At 40.1% G+C, this 22,646-nt stretch overlaps 3 protein-coding genes across 3 annotated transcripts; 1 reads left to right on the top strand and 2 right to left on the bottom strand.

Annotated features, from left to right (window-relative positions):
- Nucleotides 1–6,410: 6,410 nt before the first annotated feature.
- Nucleotides 6,411–12,280, bottom strand: LOC130638366 (uncharacterized). The gene is made up of 2 exons (XM_057446998.1): nucleotides 10,404–12,280; nucleotides 6,411–10,101 (listed from the first exon to the last, which is right to left on the bottom strand). Exon 2 carries the CDS (start codon nucleotides 10,075–10,077, stop codon nucleotides 9,427–9,429), a length of 651 nt encoding a protein of 216 aa, XP_057302981.1. The 5' UTR covers nucleotides 10,078–10,101; nucleotides 10,404–12,280; the 3' UTR covers nucleotides 6,411–9,426.
- LOC130638350 (uncharacterized) lies at nucleotides 10,409–12,526 on the top strand. The gene is made up of 2 exons (XM_057446997.1): nucleotides 10,409–10,544; nucleotides 10,673–12,526. Exons 1-2 carry the CDS (start codon nucleotides 10,433–10,435, stop codon nucleotides 12,271–12,273), a joined length of 1,713 nt encoding a protein of 570 aa, XP_057302980.1. The 5' UTR covers nucleotides 10,409–10,432; the 3' UTR covers nucleotides 12,274–12,526.
- Nucleotides 12,527–17,016: 4,490 nt separating this feature from the next.
- Nucleotides 17,017–17,550, bottom strand: LOC130649438 (uncharacterized). The gene has a single exon (XM_057455751.1). The coding sequence runs from the start codon at nucleotides 17,548–17,550 to the stop codon at nucleotides 17,017–17,019; it is 534 nt and encodes a 177-aa protein (XP_057311734.1).
- Nucleotides 17,551–22,646: the final 5,096 nt, after the last annotated feature.

The following is a 22,646-nucleotide window of genomic DNA, read 5'->3' as shown; positions in this document are numbered from 1 at the left end:
TCGACCTTTTTGCCACTCTGATCACGCCTCTGTCCATGTCCGAATCTGCGCCTCTGGCGTAGATCACGGACCAGGTATGTGGATGCTAAACCAAACACTCCTACAAAACCAACAATATGTCGACACTATCGTGACCCACATCGACGAATGGAAATCGAAAAAAGAATTATACTCAGACCGCCTTCAGTGGTGGGATGAGTGTAAAGCGGGCATCAAACGCCTCTCGATTAAATTCGCCAAGAACAGACGGAAACGCGAGAACCGCCGCCTTCATTCCCTACAAAAGCGCCTCGCCAATGCAGCGAGGAAACCGGCCGATCCTCATCTAATCGAGTATCTCACAAGTGAGGTACGAAAAATAGAGGAGGAGCGCGCTGGAATCCACGTTGTAAAGGCAAAGGCGCAGTGGGTTGAAGAAGGTGAGCGATGTACCAAATACTTTCTAAGGCTAGAACAAATCCGCAGAAACAACACCACCATCAACACTCTGCGGAGAGACGACGGAACCTTTGCGGACAATACAGACGACATCTTGCAAGAGATGTCGCTGTTCTACGAACAACACTACACTGCGGAAGACACAGACCTGAAAATACAAGACATCTTTTTAGCAGGACTGAAGCCTAAACTAACACCAGTGCAGAAGACCTTCTGTGAAGGAAACATAACTCGCGACGAACTCTACCGCGCACTACAAAAATTAAACAATGGCAAGTCCCCCGGATCAGACGGCCTTCCGGCAGAATTCTACAAAAAATTCTGGAATGACATCGCGGACGACCTTACGGAGGTCTTCCAGGAGGCTTTTCGCACGGGAAACCTTACCGTTTCCCAACGCGAAGCTGTGATATCTTGTCTCCCAAAAAAAGGAGACCTAAAACAACTCTCCAATTGGCGCCCGGTCAGCCTCTTAAACGCTGACTATAAGATATTCACAAGAGCCATAGCGGCTCGCCTCTTGAAAGTCCTCCCGCTTATCATCAACCACGATCAAACATATGATGTACCAGGGCGAAACATCTACCACAACATGTCTCTCATCCGCGACGTTATAACGTACGCGAACGACCGTGACTTGGATGCGTACATCCTAACCATCGACCAAGTGAAAGCGTTTGACAGGGTAGACCGACCGTTCCTAGAACGAGTACTAAAGCAATTCGGTTTCGGGCCCGATCTCATTAAACTCGTAAAAACAACAACGCTTTCACTACTGCTTGCATCAAAGCCAACGGCAAACTGTCTCGAAACTTTAAAACCACTAGAGGCGTCAGACAAGGATGCCCGCTCTCCGCGCTTCTCTACGTAATTGTAGCGGAGGTGCTGGCAGCGGCCATCCGAAATGACCAAAACATCAAGCCGATAACCTACCAGAATGAACAATGCAAAGTCTCACAGTACGCAGACGACACCACACTTTTTCTCACCAGTACCTCGTCTCTTCATCCACTTCAACAAATACTCCAAAACTATCAACAAGCTTCTGGTGCCAAGGTTCACCCTGAAAAATGCGAGGACCTGTGGCTAGGGAGAAACCGGAGCAGAACTGACTCACCGGGGATATATAAATGGACAAACCACAGCTTTCGCATACTAGGGTTGGACTTTGGTAACGCCAACCACTGCGAAACAGTTTGGCCGCGGAGGGTCGAGTCATTTAAAAAGACTCTACGGTTATGGCAATACCGGAATCTCTCATTAAAAGAAAGAAAAATTGTCATTAACCAACTCGCCGTGGCCAAACTGTGCTACCCATCCTTCATATACACGTGTCCGAAACGAACACTACGAGAAATTCGAGACGCCATTTGGGAATTCTTTTGGAACCAGAAGAAGACCCGCATTGATAAAAACATCATCGCATTACCAGTAAAACACGGCGGCCTCAACGTCATCGATATTCAACGCAAATTCCGCGCCACAAGATTAACCTGGATCAGAGACTTGTACAACAACCGTGTCAAGGGCTCTTGGAAAACGTTCATGCTATATGTTCTCAACAAATACCGAGACTATCCGCTTGGCAAGCATGTATTCAAGACTTTCTTGTCACCGTACAACACCATAAACCTACCACCTTTCCATCGCGCCCTAATATCTGACTGGATAGAGCTAACCGACAACAAAAGACCACAACCAACCACAGTTGAAGAGATCCAGAAGGAACCTTTCTTCTGGAACCCTTTCATAACAACTGTCGATAACAACACAGGGTCACAGAAAATGGTAACCCCACCTAAATGGGTTACCAAAAACATCACAAACATCGAAGACATTACGTACACAGTTACGCCTGGCTTCCTCTCTCATGAGCAAGTCAGTGAATTAACAAACGTACTTTGTACACAAGAACGTCTTTTAAAATTGAAAGAGTGCCTGCCGCGGCAATGGCACAATGCCATATGCACACAAGCCACAACGTCGGCGGCGGACACACTTACAATTTTCACACCGACACAAAAGAATCCGACGTCAAAAATAACAGCACTATCCGCAAAATGCTTTTATCTCCTCCTACAAAAACCTCCTGAAAAATTTATCTCAGACCGGCTCAACGCCGGACAACCCTGCCACAGACTGTGGGAAAGAGAGATTGGAAACCAACCGTGGCAGAAAATCTTCACCTTCATGTACAACCATTACATACACAAACCAACCTCAGATGTTATCTATAAGTTTCTGCATCGACGCGTCACCACACGAAAAATGTTGCACCAATGACAATCTCGGAATGTCCCACAGGATAGTCCGATGTGCACCAGGTGCAACAAAAGTGAAGAGACTGCGTTCCACATTTTTCTAGCATGCCAAATCTCTAGAAACCTATGGTTTCACTTCTTCTTTTTATCCCGCTTCTTCACCAAATTAGACCCTACTAAAACCCAACAATACGTGATTACAGGATTCCACGACCAAAGCGACAAAGTCCGCAACCCATTGGAAACACTGCGGACCTGCGCATACCAAGCCATATGGTTTGGCAGGAACAAATCGCTATACGATAACGCGACGGTCGATACCAAGGCTTACTTTCACAAGTGCCTTTCTTCAGCCGTCCTATCCCAGCGCATAATTGCAATGAAGCAAGGAAGCCTTGACAGTTTTAAAACCAACTTTCGAGAAGAAACTTTTTTCCAATATATCAATGGTCGTATTATACTAAACGTAACCTAATACATGTATTTATAATTTTTAACTAACGAAACTGTACTCATATAACTAAATACAACAGGTGCGGAGCAACATCGCTTCCACCTGCTCCTTCGGGGGAAAACCAAAAAAAAAAAAAAACCAAAAAAAAAAAAAAAAACTTTCCAATCTACACCTTACTACGAACAAGCGCTCACACACTTAGGTTATTGCAAAAAACTTACCTACATTAAACAAAGCTATTTTATCGCTAATCGACAAAAAATTTACTCGAAACACACAAGTATCTTAAAATATTTAACCGAAACAACGTCACGGTTGCGTGCCCAACATGAAACAACACATAAATACGCATATAAAAACATTATTAACACCAAACCTTCCCAATAAGAATAAAACTGCCACTGCATCAAAAAAGAACAACGTCCCCTAAACAACCAATGCCTAACATCATGCATTGTTTATCTGAAATCTGAAGAAAATCCGCAGTATGAGACAAACTATGGTTAAGAGACAACAAAACAACAAGCTGTAGTGATTCGACTAGTCTAATGACTATATTATTTAAAGTAGTAGAAGTTAAACGCTATCTCTGTGCAAAGCAAGATTTTCCTTTTGCAGGGTTTGTCTGTACACTCAAGGTAATTGAAAGAGCAACACTCTGGACAATACAAATAATGTGCACACAATAATACTAAAGAGACACCGTAAAAGAACGACATCTCGACAAAGAAACATATATTAACATTAAACATAAATTTATACAAATACATAGAAACTATAAAAAGGAAGCAAGCAACCACCTATGCGCCCCAGGACTTGTGAACCTAGCTGTAGCTTTACATGTGTTACGGGATCCAACACTCAGCCTTACACAGGTGATTGATGTTTAGGACCAGCTTAGGGTCAGAACCAGCCTGAAGTTACTGGGGTAATATGCGTGGGCGTAAAGCAACGAAGATATAAAAGAGAAATTTCACACACCCCACAGAGGTTCTTACAAGAAAAACTATGGGTACAGCAGGATCGTTAACCCTGTAGACCAAGTGAGGAAAATTAGCATCCCTACTGGACTGGGGTAAAAAGTTGGGTCGTCGCACCCAAAGAAAAGACATAGTCAAACCCACTTACTGAGCTTCTTATGATTACTCTATAAGAGAGTGTAGAGTGAGCAAACTCTAGGTTGGCGGTAGACTGGCAATAGCGAAGTGGTATTTAAGAAACGTTACGCTAACCCAAAGAAGTCATTCAACACGGAACGATACATGAATGATAGAGCTTTATCGAAAGAAGTATGGAGAAGAAATAATCAAAAAATGTTCCCCGTAAAAGCCCAATTTCAAAAAATGTAACCTCTCCCTTCACGAAAAGTACGCAATTTTAATGTTTAAAGGAAACAACCTTTTGAACCAGAGAAATGAACTTATATCGAAATGCAGACACCAAAACAAATTCTTGTTGGCCAGTTTTGACACTAATGACTGACGTCAAATGAAGTCATTGCATATACGTGAGAACATGATATTAAATATTAAACGTTAACTTTCAAATCTCTCAAATCATGGTCGACGGCATAGGCTTTAGTTTTTTGTTCATATCTAAACCAATCTCATTTTCCTTGATTACTGTTTTCTTTGGGGCAGTGGCATAATAGTACTGATCCAATTTTGTTTTTATTCGAATGAAATTTAGATCCCTACTAATGCCCACTAAGAAATTACTTCCAACTGCCCAACATACTAAAACATCGCAATATAGCTTCTGTCCATGTACTTGAGTGAAATACTTGCGGGTTTTTTTTTAATTTTATCATTCTCATCGATTCGAAATTGTGCATCACTTTGCCAGTCAACAAATCCAAAACAGTATTTGCATGGGCACTTTATCTCAATTAACTCTTCACCAACCCATCATGTGAGGCATCTAAATGTGGATGCTCTGCATCAATATAAAGGCCCGATGTTTTTAATGTCAAGTTTAAATGTTCTTTTTTCATAACTTTTAAGTAATAATTTCTTGCAAGATCTTCTTCTTATTGACCATAGCTGGCAAAGTAAGTGGATTGGTATAACCCACTATTTTAAATAACAAAATTCACTTAGTTACCTTGAGTAAGACTCAGTGTTGGCACGTGTGAAGCTACTAACAAAGTCAGAAGTTCTGGAACACAGATAGTTGTCTGTTTTTCACCTATTCACGACATGAGAGGATTAAATCATAGAGGTTTTGTTCCTCCAAAATTATTGCCAAGAAGACAGTTAAACTTACTTTTAGAAGGTTACACAATATCAGTAAAACAAAAACAAAAAACACACACACAACAAAAGATTGCACAATACCAACCTTGACACCAAACGGTTTTCCCCCAAAAGCCTCAGCCAAGAGGTGTCAGGATCCCAAGCAGGGGACCTCTAAACCGAGGTCCACTAAATGGTCATCAGGAGACCCTAGAATCCTCTTCTGTTATCAAATGTCCTTTAATCCATGCAATCTATTTGTATATAAAACAAGGGTTGACTGGGGTAATAATGGGGTCGTCACACACAAAGACAAAACTTGCCTATTCCTTGTAACAAGCAAGATTTGTATCACAGCATAGTCTTTAGAGAGTCAAACCTCTACGTAGCCATGATCACTGTCTTGAGACAAGTTTTTTCATTGCAGCTTGCTGTTTTGTCATCTCATCATTATTTATAGAAAGTTTCGACCCATATTTCTGAACCTTAGTACCCTGGATGCCTAGCTTGGTCATCTCGAAGAGATCCACACACGGTCATCAGCAGAGACTAGAATTTCCAATCTTCTTAAAGTAAACCTTTTCTGTCTAACATTGCTATTCTTTTTGTTTGACTCAGGTAATAAGTGGAATCGTCACTCTCCAAAAAAACAGTATGTGCTTACGTTTTTATTTTTGATTGATATAATAAGTGGAGTCATTACTCATTCCGGTTTAAATACTCTTACATCAACTCTTTTAAAAAGAAAACGTATGACTCGTAGCTGTTAAGGCAGTCATGACAGAAAAACCCTGCTCTATCGTCGCAATATGTCCACCTGAAAACCTTTTGGTCAAAGAAAATGGTTGTGTGGTGGTCATTATTTAGGTTGCCCCGATGGTTAATAATAGCACTTAATTAAAAATGTTTACGACATTTCACTTTTCTATTAAAGTAAAAAAGTATGGAAATGGTACTAGGTTAAGCAGTAATACGGGAGGTACGTACGTTGCTACAGGCAAAATGTTTTAGGCATGAAACGGGATGAGAACCGCACTACACCACCTTCTTTTCAACTAGAGCAGTTTAACAAAGGAAAAATAAATAAGGTAAACAAATAAGGCATTCATTTCTTCCTAATAGAAATGAATCATAATTATTATAAAGGTTAAGTTTGATAAACCTACTTTTATATTTTACTTCTTTTCTCTATATTTTGTCTGTCTGTGCATAAGAAAAGTGTCGTGCAACTAGCACACCAAACAGCATGTAGTTTAAAGACGGACGACTCCGTTGATTTTTCCACGGGTAACGACTAGTACAAAGTATTAGTTGCAAAACTTCTCATAAAACAATTCCTTTTTATAATAAAATACGCTCTCTATAGTAGAGTTAAAGTAAGAGCAAGAATGAAATCTCTTTCAATGGCACAATGTCAATTAGGTTTCAGAGTATTCCACACATAAAGCATCTATTCATTACGATAATCAATTCGCATAATTTACCATTATGATATATAAAAGAATTGAAATGGAACAAACAAGCATAAATTCCAACAAATTTCCCAATGGAACGACACATCCTTTCCTTGTAAGTAGCAAAAGGAAAATAAATAAATTACCACAAAGATCACAAAGTTCCTCAAAAACGATTCTTTTTTGGTATTAAACTTATTAAGGGGTAAGATAATTGCAAGTAAAATCACGGACCATTATGATTTCAGTCGAATTTTTCAGGTGCATAACAGCTATTTAAGCAGTCGTCACACTAGAGGCAGGTGCCCTAACAAGTGGCCAGTAGTACCTGATTGGTTGATGGTTGCAACTAAGTGGTACCTGTTATTAAAAGACAAAACCACTTATTGCTGGCCAGGAGTTACTGTGGTTGTAAAAATGTACTGAGACATGTTGTTATTGAGTTGTACATAGGCGGTATTGGTCTTTCTGCTCTTTAAAATATATATAAATGTCAGGACTTGCACAATGTTGTTGTGATCAGCCTATATATACAAGCTTATCAATGACTGTAAAATATTCCCGGATATGTACACGCCTACTACTTTGAAAAGCTCGCAGAAACTTTGAGGGGTGTATTGGTGAGTTACACTGATTTATGTGTGGCATGATTAAAGATATTGACTTGACATGCGGCGGGGAAGAGGTCAATTCTGATGGCAATTGTAACCAAAGTCTGAAGGGGGAGGAGGTGACAATATCTGGATAATAGAATTCGCATGGCTTATGTTGCCTTTATTATGAAGCCAACGTTGAACAATCCTTTTGACGTATTTGCAATCAGAACATGCAACAGAGAAGGTAACACAGTCTGTCATCTACCGCGAGAGCTCACTAGGGTGACGAAGTTTTCAATGGAAAGAGGTGCCGATATTACTGCTATTCGTTTTGAAACGCATTACAGAAGATCTCCACTCGTGCAAGGAGGGAGCGCAAATCCTTGGTTCGATTCTTGCTGATGAAATGACTCTTTTTTAACAGCCCGCAGAAAGAAGTGCTACTAAGACGCAAGCGCACGAACCAAAATTGAAAGTCGTGAAAAAAAAAAAGAAAAAACGTTGGACATTCGAAATATGTTTCGACAAGCAGCAAGCAAGCAACAAAGCAGTTTTTCTTCGAAGGAGAAAAACATTTTTATTGATTTTGTTGATCCAAAAATACATACATGTATACAATAATTATTCGAAATATTTTTCTTCCGCTTGACACGTACCTCTGAACTTCTACGACTTCATCAATTCGAAATCTTTTAGAGCATATATCCCCGTAAGCCTACGTTATATGAAACGTGAACTTTCTTTAATCTGAAAATTTTTGAAATATTTTTCATTTTTTATCATTTTATTGAAAAAAAATTACGAGATTTATTTTCGGGAATGGCCAAATTGATAAAGGTTTAGGGGATTTATTTTCGCGAATGCCAATAATTGGTTGTTTTTTAATTTATTTTCGCGAACTTTGGGCAAATTCGCAAAATTCGCGCAAATTTGTCTCACGTAATTTCTCCCATTAAAATAGCCTTTTAAGACAGAGATGTTAATAAAAAAAGGAGGTTTCTCTCCAAAGAATAAGAAACAACTGGAGAACTTCTGTATTCTCCCCTTTACAGGGATGACCGAAAAGCTAATGGATTTCGGCTGTACCGAAACAAACACCTATGAATGTGGAAACATGAGGATTGGCGAAATTCACTCGTGCTTGGGATCTGGTGCGGGCCCTTGAGTAAGCATCCCCTGCCTCCTGCAAGACACCAGCCACATTCATTGACACCATTCCCCAAAACCTCAAACTTTTGTTAAACATTGGAAAAAGAAGAGTCGACCACTACAAATCGTATCGTTGTTGCTTTTACCTACTGACACAAAGCCCAGGGCTAAAAAAGGTAGACTTGGAACCAAACCTTTAGAATGGTTGTGACGAAGAATGAAAAGCAGCAAACCTGGAAACAGAAAAGCTTTCTGACCTTAGACATGAACACTTAACTTTGGTATGTTCTTCGTAAGGGTTTGACCGTGCAACTAGACTTCATAGCACAGAAACCCTGTCCTACGTATTAATAAAGATTATAGGCGTTTTGTATAAATATCGGTCGCACATGTTCGAAGGGATCTTTCCGTTATTAACATGGGTTGCAATAGCTTGCGAGAGCATGTGAAGTTGGTTTTCGAATGAGAAAATTCTGATTAGATACATAAAATTTATGCCGAATTGCTAGAGGGACTTAAATGTACCTTAAGGGAACTTATTTTGGCGGGAACTAATTTTGGCGGATTTGGCGGATTGGGGCAAAATCCGCCAAAATTAGTTCCCGCCAAAATTAAATATTTTACTCACCCGCCAAAATTAGTTCCCGCCAAAATTAAAAAAAATCGCCACCCGCCAAAATAAGTTCCCGCCAAAATTAAAAATTTCGTTGATCCGCCAAAATAAGTTCCCCTTAAAAAATCGACAAAAATCAACTTTTTTTCAATTTTTTATATCTTTTAGAAATATACCTTTGCGCTAGAAATATTATGTCATAATAAACCTCTAATACAAGATAATTTTTAATCAATATTTATGATTTCTAAGTCCTTGCTTGACGATGGTGACGACTTTTTAGGTTTGTTGTTAACTTTTTGCCTTTTTGGGGCTGGTGCAGCTGAGGTGTTTCCAAAAAAGTTTCGAATATCTTTTTGCTTTTTCGTCTCTTTGCTTTGGCTTTTGGCTGTATTTTTTTTACGCTTTGGTCTCTCTTCGGTTGGAACCACGACATCTAAAATAACTGCAATATGTAAGAACGAACCAAGAATCAATTCCTCTTTCGGCTCTGTATACAAGGCTTCTACAAGTTGTTGGTATCTTGCAAGAACCAAAAGATTGTTTACTGTCCCTGGTAAAGTAACAGTTATTTTACAGGGGATCTCCAAGCCTCCTTGAACGAGAGGTGATCTTCGATAGTGTACACTTGTCAACGTGGATTTCATAGACGCTCCTCTGTCCAGAAGAAATTTTGTAACCCTTGAGATTTCTTTGGGTAAATGGCCAACTGGTTTGTCATTTCCGAATTCACAAACTTTGATTGCAAATCTATCGAAAACATTGTTGTTCTCATGAAAGCAGTCCAGTGATTGATTTTCCTCAGGTTTCCAATAAGTTTTATAATAATGGAATCCTCTGACAGCAGCTGTAAACTCGAACGTCTTGTTGTAAGCCATATGGACGTCTTTTCTTTTCTAGCTCTGATGAAAAACAAAAATGTCAATCGATCGATTTTTTAATTGCCTAGCATGAAAATAGAACGTTTTTGTTCTATTTGTCAGTGTAGACCGAACTTTCCCAATTAAATAGAATGTTTTTGTTCGATTGGTTAGTCTAAACGGGCCTTAGCGAAGAAAAAAAGAATGTTTTTGTTCGATTGGGTAGTCTAAACGGGCCTTAGCCAAGAAAAAAAGAATGTTTTTGTTCGATTTTTAGTGTAAATATAGGCCAAGTGAATGGAATGTTTATGTTCGAGTAAATATACAGGATACAGATAACTTACGTTTCCTTTTTTATCTCCCGGCTTTCAAAATGTCTTACATCAGGAAGTTAGCTAAATTACAAGAGAAAGAAGCTCAACAAAGGGCCGCTGAAAAGGAAAAAACTTCAGACGAAACACCTTCAAACAGTTCTAGGGAACAAAGTAAGTATTTCTCTTTGATGTTTTTTTTTGTTATACCTACCTGCGAAGAAGTTTCTTTCTTTGTTTGAAAATTTTTAATTTTTGGTCAAAATTCGCAATTACATAGTGGTTCGTTTTATTCATTTTAGGCCCACAACCAACTGACTTCCAGCAAGAATCATCCCTTGGTTCGTTAGACTACGAAGCTGTTACAGACGCGACTGAAAATGTTAAATCCAGTGGCAAAAAATCATACAACCGTTGGTCAGAAAAAGAAAGATTTGATATCGGAAAATATGTTGCGATTCATGGTGGTGCGGCTGCAATCACAAAGTTTCAAACCAAAGACAGGCCGTTAAGTGAGAGTACAGCTCGAAGATTTGGCAATCTTTACAAAAAAGAGCTGAAAGATTCAACCCGAGAAAAACGTAGCGTGGTAACCAAATTTGTTCCTTTGAAACGCGGTAGACCTCTGTTCCTTGGCAGTCTAGATGAGATGGTACAAAGATTTTTAATTGCACTGAGAAATCGAGGAGGTGTTGTTTCAAGAACAGTTGCAACCGCTGCAGCGAAAGCTCTAATATCACGAAACCCTCAATTTGAGTTGGGGCATATTAAAATTGATAACAGTTGGGCAAAAAGCCTCTTCAAGAGAATGGGTTTCAAGAAAAGAATGAAAACGACCTCCAAAGTTGAAATCACTGAAGGAGCCAAAAAGGAGTGCGAATTACTATTTCTTCACGATATTGTTTCGACCATCGAACAACACAGCATCCCTCACCAACTTGTTATGAATCTGGACCAGACACCTCTTAAGTTTGTTCCAAGAATGAATCACACCATGGCGAAAAAGGGTTCATCGTCCGTCCCTATCGTTGGATCTTCCGACAAAAGATGCCTTACTGGTACCTTTATTATTACGCTTGATGGTTCTTTTCTGCCAATGCAACTGATATATGGGGGGAAAACAAATCAAAGCCTCCCAAAGTTTGAATTCCCCGAATCGTTCTCACTAAGCGTTAATCCCAAACACTACAGCAATACACAAGAATCCATCAAAGTCATCAAAGAGATCGTTCTAAAGCACGTTGAAGACCAGAGGAAGAAGTTAAATAACCCAAAGCAAGCTGCTCTTCTAATATTCGATGTCTTTCGAGGACAAATTACTGAGGAAGTTACCGAATTGCTGAAGAAGAACAACATCTTCCTGGTTTTGGTTCCAAGTAACATGACACATATATTCCAGCCCTTGGATCTTACTGTGAATAATCATTGCAAGCAATTCATGAGAAATTTGTTCACTGAATGGTATTCAAAACAGATCGAGAAAGAGCTATCCCTTAACAAAAAGATCGAAGATATAAATATTCAATTAAAGCTGACCACCATCAAGCCTCTTCATGCAAGTTGGCTCCTCCAGTTTTATAACCATATCACTTCGGCAGATGGCCGTGAAGTCGTTTTGAATGGGTGGAAAGCATCTGGAATTTACGACGCAGTTCGCATGGGATCCACTTCACTTGAATCCCTTGACCCTTTTCAAGATCTATCACCGCTGCCAGAAAGCAATAGTGTAATTACTCAGCCCATAACCGACATAATCAATGCGCCAGATTTATTAAAGGATAGCTTCATCAACGTGCGAGTCGAAAATGACGATGACAAAGAAGAGGAGTACACGCGTGACGAGGATGACATAGACTTTAGTCGGAATGCATTTGACATTATCATAGACGATGAAGAAGAGTAGATTTTTAGTATTTGTTTTAAAATTCTTTGCTTTGTAATGCTTATTTCTACATCTTTACCAAAGAAAATTTTCGTTGAAATTTGAAAAAATCCTTCACTCGCCAAAATTAGTTCCCGCCAAAATTAAAAAATCCGCTGACCCGCCAAAATAAGTTCCCGCCAAAATTAAAAAAAACCGCCACCCGCCAAAATAAGTTCCCGCCAAAATTAAAAATTTCGTTGATCCGCCAAAATTAGTTCCCGCCAAAATTAAATTTTTTTTAGATTTCCTTCGTCCGCCAAAATTAGTTCCCGCCAAAATAAGTTCCCTTAAGGTAATTCTATGATTATGAGAAAACAAAACAGCAAGCTGTAGTGATTCGACTAGTCAAATGACTCTTAATTTAAGTGGTAGAGGTTAAACCCTCTAAAGATCTCTATGCAAAGCAAGATCTCCCTTTTACAAGGATGGTCTGTACAACCAAGTTAACTGAAAAAAAGCAACCCTCTGGACAATACAAATATTGCAACAAAACAAAAAAAACAACATATATTGACATAAAACGCATATATACACAAATAAATAAAAACTATAAAAAGGAGGCAAACAACTACCTATGCGCCAGGACTTGTGAACCTGGCAGTAGCTTTACACGTGTTACGGGATCCCAAAACGCAGCCTTACACAGGTGATTGATGCTTAGGACCAGCCTTGGTCAGGACCAGCCTGAAGTTACTGGGGTGATATGCGTGGGCGTAAAACCACGAAGACATGAAAGAGAAATTTCACATCCCCTTGCAGAGCTTCTTACAAGAATAACTATGGGTACAGCAGGATCATTAACCCTGCAGACCAAGTGAGCAAACTTGACCTCCCTACTGGACTGGGGTAAAAAGTGGGGTCGTCGCACCAAAAGAAAGATATAGTCGAACCCCCTTGCTATGCTTCTTATGATATTATCATTTCCTGACGCACTACAAAAGCAAGTTGATATTTGTTTAATCCAAAGATATTTAACCTGCAGAGAACTATCTTCCTGCCCATGTAACAACAAACAAGGATCGCTGCACAGTAGCTTTACTTTATGGTTAGTTTGTTTCTATAATAGCTAAGCTATGTGTTTCTCCTTATTTCTTATTATGGCTAGAATCTTTTGTTCATAATATTAGCAAATCAAAACATGCAAAATATTGGCCTGAGAAGAGCTATTTTCAGTAAATTTTCTGGTGAATTTAGCTGTATGTGGTTTCAGGTTGCTACATTTTGTGTTTAGATAATTTCTAGCGTTTATCTTATAAAAAAGTCTAGTAAACTAAACTCTTAATTTTTCCCTTAATGATATTTTTGATGACGGCGGGGAAGAGGGAAATTTCGTTGAGTTTTTCCAATTTCTTCTATACCGAACGGTATCGTTCGTTTTTGTTAGCTTTTTCTATAAGCTTTTTAGTGATTTTATTTTTAAAATAAAATTGACTTTAGTTATTAAAAAAGTTTCTTCGCCTCACATGTCAATTAAAAAAGTTTATGATTTTAAAATATCCTGATTGGTTTAAATTCTCGAAAAATCAAGCTGATTGGTTTGGAAACCAGTGCCATAACCAATGCCATCAACCGTTAGGGTTGTTTGATCGCTGATTTTGCATTTCTGTATAGAAAATGCAGCAAACATTTTCAGCACTCAAAAATGTATTTTATACTTTTTAGGTACAGCAACTAGAAAGATGCTGAAGAAACTAAAATGTTCAAGAAAATTTTTTAGGAGGAAAATGTATTACTAAGACGTAAATAAAACTAAACGATACGGCTTGATATTTTTATTTGTGTCACGACCTTGTTGAGGAAAACAACTTGGCAGATTAGGGTACGTAAAACTCATTTTAGTAGCGAAGCTTCTGAAGCAATGGCGTATAACACGCTAAGACCCCCTTTCATTGTTTTTTGTTTTCTATATTCAAAGCTCTGACATAGTAAAAAAATTGGCTAGAGCCGCGCCTGTATTTATACACCAAAATTGAACTAATTATTTGTTAATTAGCATTTAATCCAACGCGAAAACACCATATTGATGCCATAGATTCCTAACGTTTATCCATTCACACTCTTGCGCTTCTTCTTTTATCTTCTACTTCTCTCTATCTTCTTCTCTTAGCTCTAAAATGGTTATAACAGCTCTTTATAAAGTTTTAACTAATCAGGTGAACGTAGCTATTCACTAACGTTGCTATCACTATGTTCCCGTTTCGTATTAATAACAGTCTATTTAATTTATATAAGCTAAACAGCAAAAGTGGTTATATCTCTCGTACTCTGTGCAGGAGAGCTATACTGACGGCGATTCAACATGGGCGAGTGAATGTTACCATATCCCCGGGTTAACCCAAGCCATGTGAGAAAAATTGGGGAGATGGCACACTGTTGTTGGACAATGAACTAATGGACACGTTATGTTCTTTTCGTTTAAACCAAAACATTCATATGAAGAATGAAAATTACAAAGTGCACGTACAATGATAAACTCGACCACTTAAGTCTTAAAATTTAAATTCTAGTGGTTTTGCTCCTCTAAAGAATAAGCTCATATAAAGGAACACAATTCTTCTTTTTTCCAAGGACATATTTGGCACAAAAATTAAACAAACAAACAGACAGAGAGAGTAGGACAGGACTTCTGTAAAGGGTACAAGGGTTTCGACTCATTCCTGAAGCAAGGTACCCAAAATGTCTAGCTGAGTCACCTCAAAAGAGGTCTGCGAACAGGTTAAATAATAATTTAATGGTTTTTATCCATGTTTTGGTCTTATGACAATCTGGTTTTATTGATCTTGTGAAAATCTGGTTTTATTGCTCTTGTGACAAACTGGTTTTCTTCTAATCATGACGATGCTGACATGCCCAATCCCGGGCTGTGATTTCGAAACCCAGGACGTCGATGTGGTAGGAGCTGCAACTATTCTCAATGTACATTCACACTTGCATGTCTCAGCCCCAGCACACGGCCGTCCCCCTGTGAGGGGTCCGAAAATTGGACGTCCAAAGCTCCTGCTACACTCCACCAATGAAGATTGGAATGCATTCATTCGTCGTTGGGAAACATTTCGCGTTGGATCCGGAATAAGAGACGCTACAGCCTCGGGGCAGCTTCCGGAATACACATCTGAAAAGTTGGGGAACATTATACTTCGTGCAGATCCAATGATTGCCACGAAATCCTTGCCTGATGCTATGACAATCCTTAAATCGGTTGCTGTAGTTCATGTTGCTCTTGGAGTCCTTCGTTCTGAACTATTTGCTACGAAACAGGACCCTGATGAGCCGTTTTGTACCTTCTCAGCCGGAGTACAGGGTAAATCTTTCGACACGACTTGTACAAATTGCAATAATCACATCCATGGTAACGTTTACTATACTGACGAAGTAATTCGTGACGCGCTGCTTAATGAAAAAGGTTTACAATACAGCAAGCTGCACTTAAGTATTTCGTCTACAGGGACGGTGGTTGTCAAAACTGGGATTCGGACCCTTCTGTGCGCCAGAACTTGTGACTTTGGCTGTAGCTTTCCACATGTGTTACAGGGCCCCAACACTCAGCCTTACACAGGAGGTTGTCAACAGGACCAGCCTGTCGATATTTTGACTAAGGACAGCAGGGTTGTCAAGCTTGAAGTTAGTAAACTTTGGCACCTTACTGAACTGGGGTAAAAAGTGGGGTCGTTACACCCAAAGACAAGCTAAAAGCAAACCCTCTTGCTAAGCTTCTTATAAGTTACCAGAGAAGAGTGAGCTGAACACTTTATACTCTGGGCATATACTGTAAACTGGCTTGTAAGAACCAGCTGGGGTAATACAAAACCGCTTGGATTATTTTAAAAAGAGGAAAAAAAAACTAGCAGCGGGTATAAAAGAAAACATGATGTAGTGCTGTTGAATCAACTGTTGGATCAACTTTGCTTATTGCCTTATCATTGCAGAGGTACCAAGAGTTTGTGGTCCGATCTTTGATATGGGCCCAATAGTGGCCTGCATTCAATGTTCCAAAGTGATTTATCGCAGCTATCAAATCATACTTTTGAGTAAAAGATGTGTCAGAGTCACTAGATATTGGGATATTGAGATAAGGATTATAAGAGGAAAAACTTTCAAGAAATTTATTGTCCTTAACCAGATGTTCTCCATCTCTTGCAAAATTTCATTAAAATTTCGCTATTCCTCGTAATCCTTGTTTCCCTAGTGCTCTCTTGGTGCCGGGAACATTGTGGGCAAAACCATTCATTTTTATTCTCCAGATTTTCAGAACCTAAAAATGTACTAACTGACAATTGGACACTGGAAGACGGTGACAGTGTTAGGATGTCTTGACTTTCAACAACAACAACAGAACAGAGACAGGTGTTACAGCTAACTGACACCGATACTTCTGTCGACATCTTCTGAGACGCAAATTACTGAGTACCCTTTCAATTCATCAAAGACAAGAAGTAACATCTCTGCTACATCTTGCTGAGAATTGTATTGGAAAGTTGAATTTCCAGAAGAGTGTATCTTACGTTCCAGGGCCTTGAGAAAGTTTGAAGAATCAACGGGGGTCAAAGAACGGTTTAGCATGGTCATGTTAATGGCAATCGCCTTCATACTTGGTGACAAGCGGGATCTCAAGCACTCTGGGACCATAGGGATGGAATAGTACTTAATGCTTTCAAAAAAACAATGGCATAGCACGTATTGCCTGCATTTATAAAATTTGACTTTGTTTTGGCACTAATTTTGTTACGGTTGATTTTTAGAGGCCGCAGTTCGTGGACCTGCAAAGCAACCCTTGGGCATTTCTTTTACTGGAGCTGGATTACTTGGAAAAGTCTTCCTCGTTCCGGGTGCCTTAATTAAGGAGTCTTGAGACGAGTCTCTTGACTCCCGAGCAATCCATACAGAGAAAGTTGTCATACTGATTTTACTAAGGTTTTTTGAGGTGGAATATGCCATTTTGTTGGAAAAACCCAGCCTTTTCAGACACGACATGGTTGTTCTCGCGCAATAGCCTCTTGCCCCTACTTCTACAGCAAAGAAATCAACTTGCCAACCACTGGATAGAATTACGTTAACCAAGCAAGAATATTTAGCGACTTTGGTGGAGTGCCAATAGTTTGTATTTTCTTCGCAAGGGCAAGTGAGTTCGATAATTACAAGTCGTTTAAGCTTATTTGAAAAGATTACTATGTCAAGTCTTAGTTGTGACACAGCAATGTAGCTTGGAAAAACAAAGTTTGGACTAGTGTCGGCAACAAATGTGGTCGATATCGACATTCGCCGTGAAGCCCTGAGTTCGGATGGGATTCAGATCAAGCCGACCCCCAAGTTGTTGCTTTTGTGGAGACAAGAGAAATCGCTGACAATGCAAATCCGCAATGCAAAGCCGCCTTTCCTATCGTTATCCGTGATGTCGACTTATCGTCGATCAAATAATCCTCGCCAACTGGTCCAAGTCTTTCACCAAATGCCGCTGACCGTTCAAAAACTGTGAAATGTCCCGATAGTGACAACACCTACCATCTCTACACACGAAAAACCAGAGGATGGAACCGTCGTCCCCATAAGCAGTGCGAAACCTGCTGGAAGAAGTCAAGAAGCTCGAAACCGGTGGCTGGGGCCAACCTTATTACAAATGACCAAACCAACCTAGTTGGGCAGATATCCACTATCAATCGGTCGGTGCTGTTAGACCACCATATCTTCAACAAAGGGGAATGAGATGAGTTGTTATTAAGGACCACCCAACAATTCAGCTCGAACTATCCACACAAAATCGTCAATCCGTAACAATCACAGCAGTAGCGGACTCTGGAGTCCAGTCCGACTTGTGGTCACTTAGCAAATTCCTTCAAGCTGGCTTCACGATGGACGACCTTTTACCAGTTTCCCTCTCGCTCAATGCAGTTAATAAATCTCCTATCAAAATCGACTGTGCATTTTTTGCCAAAATCATTGGGAGTTCTCCGACGGGACAGTCAGTCTCCTGCAATACCATGATCTATGTTATTCGGGATGTACAGTCATTATACCTTTCGTATGATACAATGCTGGGTCCGGCATTGTGAATAGAGAATTTCCACAAGTTGGTATGTTCTCAAACCCACTAAAGGATGACGGGCATTGCTTATGAGATGCCAACATTACCAGGAAGAATGACGCTGGCATGATATGCGGTGCCACGAAAGAGGATGGAGGCATTTGTGATTGCCCTAAGCGGACACTTGTACCTGCCCGACCTGACAAACTTCCATTCCCATGCACCCCTGGGAACAATGATAGAATGGAAGCATGGCTTCTGGAACGTTACAAGTGCTCCACCTTAAACAGATGCCCGCATCAAAACTTACCCACCATGACCGGTCCACCTGTGGAGATCCATCTGAAAGACGAAGTAGAACCATCCTCGTGCCACAAAGCAGCCCCCAAACCAATTCACTGGCGAGACAAGGTCCAGTTTGATTCAAAACGAGATGAAGATCTCAAGGTGATCAAACGAGTCCCGGTTGGCGAACCGGTGATATGGTGCCACAGGATGGTGATCACAAGGAAAGGTAATGGATCCCCACGAATTACGGTGGACTTATCGCCGCTAAAACAAATTCTGCAAACGGGAGACACATCACTCCGAGTCTCCATTCCACGTAGCTTGGATTTCATATATCGGAAGAACGCATAGACCCGTTACCCAAATTCTTTGATGCAATCCAACATTTTCCAACTCCAACTTCCACGACAGAAAAGAAAGTAATTTACAAAGAGGTGGCAAGCCACCGCAATGATGAACTCAACCTGCTAGGTCTTTGACTAGAGGTTGTACTCCTCTAGAGAAAATGCCTCTAAAAGCACAATTCTCCCTTTTTACAAGAAATTAATTAAAAAATATATAAAAAAATAAAAAGGACACAACACATTTAAAAAGATGAACAGAACTTTAACCAAGGGCAGATAGGTTTCGATCCATATTACTGAACCTCTGAACCTGGGTCACCTCGAAGAGGTCCGCGGACGGTCATCAGCAGAAACTAGACATCCCTATCTTCCTAAAGTAAACTTTGACAACTTTCTGTTCAACTGTGCTATTCTTTGTTTTTAACTCAAGTAATAAGTGGAGTCGTTACTCTCCAAAGATAAGATCATGTGTGATCATACCCCCCTGCTATTATTTTTTCTAACTGGGGTAATAAGTGGAGTCGTCACTCTCCAAAGACAAGACTGAGTGTAGTCAAGCCGCCTTGATGACTCATTTTGATTAAAATATTCTTACCTCAGCCCTTCTAAAAAGAAAACATATGACTCGTGACTGTTAATAAGGCAGTCATCACAGAAAATTACTGCTCTATCGTTGCAATGTATCCACCTGTGAACCATTTGGTCGAAGGCTATGGTTGTGTAGTGACCACTATTTAAGTTGCCGCAATGGTTGATAATAGCCCTTAATTGAAAATTTTTACGAAATTTCACTTCTCCATCTACGGTAAAAGGTATGGAAAGGGTACCTGGGTAAGCAGTAATGCGAGAGACAATTTTTGACACAAGGCCGTTGGCACTGGCAAAACGTTTTAGCTGTAAAATGAGATGGGAACCGCATGACACTACCTCTTTTTTAACTAGAGCAGTTTGATGAGCGTTGCAAACATGGCAGAAGTAGGCATTGGTGTCTGACAACTCCTCGCTTTCGAAAAAATTATCTAAGGAAGATTGTAACGTAGGGTACAGAGAAAGTTGGATGCATGGTGCTATAACTTCTGAGGAGCTGGTAATATGACATGAATTGCAAGTGGTTGATGTCTTGATGCCAATACTAAAAAGACTTCCAAGAAATGGAAAGTCTAATGACAGACCAGGTAGGAGATATTCAAGAACCTCGGGACGTCGTGCTGAGCAAAGATATTAAATGCACATCCCTTTGCAGCTGAGATATGATGTTTCATAGCACGCAAAAAATGGGAGGGATCAACTGGACTTCTAGAAACAGCCAAACTTTGAAGAACACATACAAATGCTTCGCCTAACTTTGAGGTTGTTTTGCTGACAGAAATGGCTTCTTTAACTTTTGGAAGGTTATAAAAACATTGTAAGATGGAGTTTGCATAACATGTTTTTCCCAAGTTTTTTAGACCGCTATTCCTAAAATCAGGGTTAGATGGCAATGCGACTGTTGTTTTGGAAGACCTTGTAGCAAGTTTTGCGGCGCACCAAGATGTCTCAGTGATGGGTGCTCGTGCTCGAACAATAGTTTTCTGGCCTGGAATAACCGACAATATCAAACGTGCTAGACAGAGCTGGAAAGATTTTGTCAGGAATGCCCAATCACAAGCCCCACTCCCAGTCATTGTCTCTACACCTCCGTCAACTCCGTTCGAGATGATACATGCTGATTTTTTCGATTGCGTTGGGACCCATTATCTGGTCGTTGGTGATAGATTTTCAGGATTGTGTGATGTATTCAAAGCCCCTCCTAGCTCTCATCAAGCAGGACCGGAGGGCCTCATTACTTGTCAGCGAAACTATTTCTCACGTTTTGGCATACCAACCAAGATCTCTAGCCACGGTGGCCTTGAGTTTGTGTCCAACGCGACTGAAACCTACCTGAAACAATGGCGTGTTGACCGCAGGATTTCGTCAGCTTATAATGCACAATCGAATAGCCGTGCAGAGGTGGCTGTGAAGTCCTGCGCTCCAATACCAGACCATTGGGTAGCCTGAATTCAGAACATTTCCTCTGTGCCATGATTCAGCTCCGGAACACTCCCGACCGTGATTGTGATCTGTCGCCAGCTTTGTTTTTGGGAGACCTCTCCGGGATGCGTTTGCTTTTGCCAGCTGTTTGGAAAAATTCATCAACCAGAATATTGGAGGGATGCCTGGATCAAAGAGGAGGAAGCTCTGCGAGAACGTTTCCTCAACTCTGCGGAAAGACGAAATGAACATTCTCGTGCACTATCTACATAAAAGCATTGCTATATACTGGAAATCACCCTAAACTAAAGGATCACTCCAGAACAATGGTAGAGGTATGGTAATGACAGTTACTCCCTTAAGGTTGATGGCACTGGAAGAGTGACTTGACGTAAAAGGCGGTACCTACGACGCTTCCTTCCACCATCGCCTGCCATTACCAATCGCAACTTCACAAGTGGACCGTCCCCAGTGTCATATTTCGACCTGCCCACCCCCTAACTCCCAGACGTCAACGCATGTTTGGATGGCACTACTCTGTTGATCCCGAACAACCATCTGATTCCACCATCGACACTCCTACCGCCACAGGAACAGTTACGGTACCATCACCCCCGTCGACAGATCAGGACAGCACCCTTGAGGTTCCTTCCCTACCTTGTCGATCTACACGGCGTCCAGCACTACATGAACCTGAGATTGGACATTGGATTTGATTTCGGTTTATAGTAGTAACGAACTGGTGGGGGATGTAGGACAATGAACTAATTGACACTATACTAGGTTTACGTATATATATTATGTTCTTTTCGTTTAGACCAAAACATTCATATGTTAAATAATAACTGAATGGATTTTATCCAACTGTTTGGGCCCTTGGATGTTGTCAGGAGTTGTCTAGTAGAGCGCGGTCCCTAATTGGGTCTGCGTAGCTCAAAATAAGCATTAGATACTCTAGGACTCTCCATCTAAGCCATGGCCCCTCCTGGAAATAATAGACAGGCTATATCCCTCGATATTTGTGAAGCTATCTATCTAACGTAGATATTATAATACATCTGAACGATTATAAAGGTTATACTTATATAGATGACATTCTTAACCTTGTAAATTCTTTGGTGGTTTTATAGGAAAAAAATATATTACTAATTTACTTTACATAAATAAATAATAAATTGAATGACTATCCGCCTATGCCGTGCCTTCTCCTTGCCATGCTTAATGCCCTTGCCTTGGCAACTCTCCGCAACCCTTTCTATTGTGATTATACTTTATAACATACAAAAATATAATCTTTAATGCAGGAAACGCATCAAGCAAGGGGAACCTGATATTATAACAGACGAAAGCAGTTTTAATCAAAAGAAAATTTGACCGTATTTACTGTTTACTGTACAGTAAAACTTCCATTACAAATACATATAATCGTGTAGCAAATTGTCGTCGAATTTGCTTCTCACCTTAACCATGTTCTAAACACTCCCAAAATCACCACTAATGCTAAGAAAATAATTTACAAAGAGGTGGCAAGCCACCGCAATGATGAACTCAACCTGTTAGGTCTTTGGAAACAAGCTAGAGGTTTTACTGCTCTAGAGAATATGCCTCTAAAAGCACAATTCTCCCTTTTTACAAGAAATTAAAAAAATATAGAAAAAAATAAAAAGGACACAACACATTTGAAAAGTTGA

This window comes from Hydractinia symbiolongicarpus, chromosome 1, assembly GCF_029227915.1.
Source record: "Hydractinia symbiolongicarpus strain clone_291-10 chromosome 1, HSymV2.1, whole genome shotgun sequence".
Taxonomy (NCBI): Eukaryota; Metazoa; Cnidaria; class Hydrozoa; order Anthoathecata; family Hydractiniidae; genus Hydractinia; species Hydractinia symbiolongicarpus.
This window is presented reverse-complemented; position numbering and strand designations above follow the sequence as displayed.

Bases quoted from the DNA above. Each gene is read 5' to 3' on its own strand.
- LOC130638366 (XM_057446998.1), bottom strand. From the start codon at position 10,077: ATGGCTTACAACAAGACGTTCGAGTTTACAGCTGCTGTCAGAGGATTC.
- LOC130638350 (XM_057446997.1), top strand. From the start codon at position 10,433: ATGTCTTACATCAGGAAGTTAGCTAAATTACAAGAGAAAGAAGCTCAA. The intron at 10,545-10,672 runs GTAAGTATTTCT...TATTCATTTTAG, and splicing joins AAACAGTTCTAGGGAACAAA to GCCCACAACCAACTGACTTC.
- LOC130649438 (XM_057455751.1), bottom strand. From the start codon at position 17,550: ATGTCGATATCGACCACATTTGTTGCCGACACTAGTCCAAACTTTGTT.